This window comes from Pistacia vera, unplaced genomic scaffold (genome assembly GCF_008641045.1).
Source record: "Pistacia vera cultivar Batoury unplaced genomic scaffold, PisVer_v2 Contig796, whole genome shotgun sequence".
NCBI lineage: Eukaryota > Viridiplantae > Streptophyta > Magnoliopsida > Sapindales > Anacardiaceae > Pistacia > Pistacia vera.
Genome location: NW_022196663.1, coordinates 338,259 through 343,939, shown reverse-complemented (window position 1 = coordinate 343,939; position 5,681 = coordinate 338,259). Strand labels below are relative to the sequence as shown.

The 5,681-nt window shown below is 35.3% G+C and overlaps 1 protein-coding gene across 1 annotated transcript; it reads left to right on the top strand.

The window, feature by feature from the left end:
* The first annotated feature begins 746 nt into the window (after window positions 1-746).
* On the top strand, window positions 747-4,798 carry LOC116117021 (superoxide dismutase [Cu-Zn], chloroplastic). The gene is made up of 8 exons (XM_031403053.1): window positions 747-1,087; window positions 1,729-1,790; window positions 1,885-1,924; window positions 2,068-2,163; window positions 2,247-2,278; window positions 2,609-2,684; window positions 3,076-3,129; window positions 4,479-4,798. The coding sequence occupies exons 1-8, from the start codon at window positions 811-813 to the stop codon at window positions 4,502-4,504; spliced, it is 663 nt and encodes a 220-aa protein (XP_031258913.1). The 5' UTR covers window positions 747-810; the 3' UTR covers window positions 4,505-4,798.
* The last annotated feature ends 883 nt before the right edge of the window (window positions 4,799-5,681 follow it).

The window sequence follows — 5,681 nt, the reverse complement described above, 5'->3', positions numbered from 1 at the left end:
AAAGTCAATAATACCACAAAATTCTTTAATTAATCTTGGGGATGATATTAATTTTTAAAAAAATTTGATTATTTTATTAATTTTTTTGAAAAATGCGTATCTTACGATACGATACGCGATACACGATTCGAAAAATTAGGTTTTTGATACACAATACGATACGCGATTTGACAACAATGATTCCTACTATTTTTTTTCTTTTTTCTTGGTGACCGAAGGTGTTTGGGCCAGCTTGCACATACATCAACTAATTTCTTGTGGTCATGAAGTTAACGACCTAGTAAACCTCGCTCGAGGTCCATTGAACACTCTAAAAGCTCAATGGGTCAAGTAAGTCACAAATGTGGTAGGTCTAATTCCTTGAGTCCTGAAGTTAACAATAGAATAAACCTTGCCTGAGATCCATTGAACACCCTACAAGTCTAATATGTGAGATAAGTCACAAATATGATAAGTGGCTACTTAATAGAACTCGAACATAAAACCTCTGGATAACCTAAGATTTTGTCACCGGTCACAAGCCAAGTGGTTAATTCCAACTATTTTTTATTGTGAGCAGATAATGTGTGACACATGATTTTGTATATTTAACTTAATAGGTAATGGGTTTTTATCCAAAAAAAAAAAATTAATAATGGATGGGGGTCATATCATAATTAGACATAAGTATAAGGCTATCCAAGCAAAAGACAGAGTTACAAGCCCACCCACCGTCGATACAAACATACTAGGTATAAATAGAACAGTCAGAGTTACAGCAACCACCAAAAAGCACATTGGCATTATCACATCATCCACTCCACTCGCTGAATGCAAGCTGCTATTGCAGCCATGGCAGCCCACACTCTCCTCTCTGCCTCTCCATTTTCTTACACTCTTCTCTCCACATTCCCCTCACACTCTTCTCCTCCTCTTCACTCTTCTTTTCACGGCGTCTCTCTCAAACTCCCTCTTCGTTCAAGCTTGACTCTCTCCGCCGTCGCTCCCAAGCCCCTCACTGTTGTCGCCGCCACCAAGAAAGCCGTCGCTGTTCTCAAGGGAAATTCTAATGTTGAAGGGGTTGTCACTTTGACTCAAGAAAATGATGGTCTGTTTCTCTGTTTTTTTTTTTTTTTTTTTAATTTTAATATTTTGTCTGAATTGTATGTTCTGGGTGTTTGTTTTTGGTGAATTTAGTGAAGAATCTGAGGTGGTATTTTTTCTGGATTATTATTATTATAGAAATATGAATTTTAGTTAATCAAATTTGTTATGAAACTGGGGGAATGCGATAGTCACATTTAATAGAAGTTTGGGATTGATGAAACGATTGATTTTAATAAATTGCTGATTTTTATTTATTTTATAGATGAAATAATTGTCTCATGCAATATCTTTTTTCCCCCAAAATATTGATCATTTATTTAAAGAATCAACGGAGCAGCCTAGCAGGAATGCTCTGCAAATTTTTTGCTTTTCACTACATAAAACTTAAATCTTTAATAGGCAGACCTTTTTTTTTTTTTTTTCTCCTCATTGCTTCCCTTTTATCTGAATTTGGGAAAACCGCTACCATACCAAGTCAAATAGCCATATGTGGACACTGGAGTCTAGTTTATTATTTTGGTGTTTAAGAAGTGGAAATGCAATACTAAAAATTTGATATGTTGTTCTCTTTGTATTTGTTGTCAGCAATTGTCTCTTGGATTTAAGCGGTTATTAATAAGTGTTTAACTCTCTTATAAATAGGTCCTACGACTGTGAAGGTTCGTATTACAGGGCTTACTCCTGGACCTCATGGTTTCCATCTTGTGAGTACTTATGGCTGCAGCTTTTTCTAAACTTTGTTTTTTTCATCCTGTGAGATTTCCTAATGGTTTTACTTTATGTTTTATTCTTATGTAGCATGAGTATGGTGATACAACAAATGGATGCATGTCAACAGGTAAGGCCTGACTGTAATTAAAGCTTACGCCATCACTATGTCACTTCTTACAATGTTTCAGTTGTTGAAGATCATTATTCTGATGCTTGCATACGCTTTTATAAATTTTTTTCTGTCACTTTCTTTTTTCTTCTAAATTATAGGAGCACATTTCAATCCTAACAATATGACTCATGGTGCTCCTGAGGATGAAATCCGTCATGCGGGTGACCTGGGAAACATAATTGCTGGTGCCGATGGTAATGCATTTTCTTTTTCTTTCTTTCTGTAATTTTTTTTTTTTGGTCTTCCTCTGAACCAATCTGATAATTGTTTTACACAGGCGTGGCAGAAGCAACAATAGTAGACAGTCTGGTATTTTAATGCTTGGTTTTGTTTCCACCAATGTTTGTTTGTCTGTTGTAATTGTTTTTGTTTTTTCTTTTCCTTTTTGATCACTTCTGAAACTAATTATGATATTATAGAGGACTGTGTTTCCTCCTTGTTAATATTTGATAAGGAAAATGATAGAGTTACCGAAAGTTATACACTGAATTCGTGCACCCAATGACGTGGCAAAATCCTGACCGTTGCTTAATATTAACTTATAATGAATCAACGGTCAGGATTTTACCACGTCATTCGGTGCACATCCTTCGGTAACTGTAGCATTATTCATTTGATAATTTTGGCTCAACTGTGCAGATACCATTGAGTGGTCCTAATGCTGTAATTGGAAGAGCCCTTGTGGTTCATGAGCTAGAGGATGACCTTGGAAAAGGTATGTATTTATTTATTAATGGTTTACTTGGCTTGCAATTCATCTTTGCGCAGACAGGAAATTGGTTGTTATAAGTTTTACTGGTGCCTGAATTGCACTTTGACATTCTAATGTGTGCATGGTGCTGAGGGAAGAACTTCGGAATGGAAACCTATTTTTCTTTCACCATGAACTCAATTTTTTATCTATGCAGCAAAATATATATTATTTATTAATTAACACAAATTTTAGGAAATATTGGGAGAAAAAAGGTCTTTGCTTTCAAGTAGGGGGGATTTCTTCTCTCCTCTTAACAATGTTATAATTATGTACTAATTGCTGCCTTTGATGCTATCTTATTTGTTTTCTACTTTTGCTCTCTCCTCACTCCCATTTTGTTTTACATCTGTAGGTGGGCATGAACTTAGTCTAACCACTGGCAATGCAGGCGGAAGACTAGCATGTGGTATGCAAAACAAAAGAAAAAATGGATTTCATAAATCTACGTTTCTACAATTATCTATAATTTTCTGCATGTGCCTGCCTCAAAGAGTTTTATCTTCTGTGTGGTTTGTTCTTTGATTGTAATTAGTAAGCCAAAAGTACTGATTCATGATTAACTAATTTGAATTTTGAATCTCTAGTAAACATGATAGGAATATTGATTCTACTAAACTAATTGACTATACTTGGAGCATGAAATATGATAAGAATATTTCTGTAGTAAATAGTGAATGACCAAACTTGTAGCAGTTCTTCATACAGTTTTTTTTTTTTTCTTTTTGAATAATATATTTAATTAAAAATGGCATGTATATGTGTTTTACATCTATTCTTATTAACAACTCACAGAGACTTGGCATCGATTGATTATTTTCTTCTTTGCCACTGATATGTAAAAATATACGGACACAAACGAGCTTGAGCTACTGAAGGTGTAAAGAATTGTATGATATATGATGACTATTGCTGCTTGGAGTGTCAGATTGTGTTTAGAACCTTTACTCAATAATGGTGCTCCGACAAAGAAAAGTCTTCTGTAACATCATTTTCGCTTTTGATATTGGGATTATTTAGCTTAAACCCCTATCTCAAGGTTAAGGACCCTTGAAAAGTACTTCCTATGCCAGTGGTTTGTAAAATGTCTATATGAAGGTAAAAATTTAAGTGGAGTGTGGACCCTACTATTTCTGAGGTTGGATTTACCCTTTGTTCTCCTTTTCACTCCTTTTTCCATGTAGTTTTTCTTGAAGAATGAGAGTAGAAGTGGGGAAAGAGGGATTAGTCACCATCATTTGACTGTATCTTTGATATTTTAAACCTTCCCATGTCAGTGACTAGAATGGAAGTAATAAGGGAGAATGTGAAGGCATCTGAGAAGTATGATTTATTTCCATCAATAAACCTACTGAAGAATCAAACCATGAAGTATTTAGTTGTTTGTTAGAGATCATGTCTTTCTGGGTCTCACATTTGAAATAGGGAGAATGATCATGTTTCTGATTGGCATGTGACATGTCATAAAAATGGAAAGACCTGCACCCAAGATTAGTCCTTGCGCATTGAAGATTGTAACATAGGAATTCAGATGGTTAATAGTTCGGAAGTAGGGTAAATCATGTCAAACTAGAAAATTAACTTTCTTATGGATTTAATTTATTCCCAGTCTCAATTCTTGCTGAAATTTTGGTTATTTTCTATTTTGGCTTCCATTAGTTTGCTTTTACCGGTCTGTGTTCTACTATTCCTGTTGGTTCAGTCTTCAAGATTTCATGATTTTTCAATTTTTCATCTTTTCACATAATGTCTACGCAGGTGTTGTTGGCCTGACTCCACTGTAAGGTTAACACCAGATTGAACCAAGTATGGTCTGCACAAATGGCTGCTTGCTCTTGCCAGATTCTCTTATAGAGCCCGATGTTATTATGAAACCGAGACAGTGTAACATAAAAGTGTGGAGACAGCAGTGTTAATAAATAATGTTTGCAGGCATTGATCTTGTTTATTTGTATCCCCGACAAAATAAAGTTGGCGTTATCTGTGCATGTCTTAAGGATGTCATGAACTTTTTGGGTTTTAAATTAATGGAAGATGGGTTGATGTAGTGTAATACGTTGGTCTTATTTTGGCTAAAAGGTAGTTCACTCGGTATAGTTTGATAGCCCGTGTTGGAGCCATGGGGCACCAGGTGACCAACAGGGTGTATGCTCACTAACCCGTTATTAGGCTAGACTGCAGCACTCAATTCATTTCGTTTTTTCTTATTGGTTTTCCAGAAAGTGGAATTTATTCATTTTGTAGGTCTGTTATTGGGCTTATGTGAAGACAGTTTAGAACTTCTTGACCAGATAAAAATAAGTTAGAACTTGGTCACTTACCTATAACCAATGGGTCACTATTTCACTGAGTCAGCTAGTGGCCACCTGACCTGAGCTTGCAGACATCACCAGGCGGTGGAAAAACATTTTTGTGCATATGTTGTACACAAGTGTATTTCACTTCCATTGATATTGATATGAAACAAACCAACCCCATTATGCAGCAGCAAGCTGTATTCAGAATGAGTCGTAACAATTATCCTGAAATAGGATTTGGGTTGGAAAATATTCTATATTCCAATTTTTGCATTGAGTCATCAATTGATTTTTATTTTGTCTTGAGGATATTTTTACTTTCCATGACGTGTTAGACGGCATTTTTTTGTTGATAATTCTCGTCGGTATTATTCTAAATTTGACCTTCATAATTGAATGGCTGCTAAATGAAACCTGCTGTGGCTGTGGAGTTGGTGAGTAACCACATACGTATGCTGAAATATCTTTTATTTCACTACCTTTCAACTTCAATTCATTGTGTCTTTCATCTCTGATCTTGACTCACAATTGAACGTGGGCCAAATTGGTCTTGATTCTTGTGATTTTTGTAAACCATTTTCCATACATTTTTCTTCAAATATTGGTATGCACTAGCTATTACCTACTCAAATATCAGGAATCAAAGATGAAAAATGTTAACCTT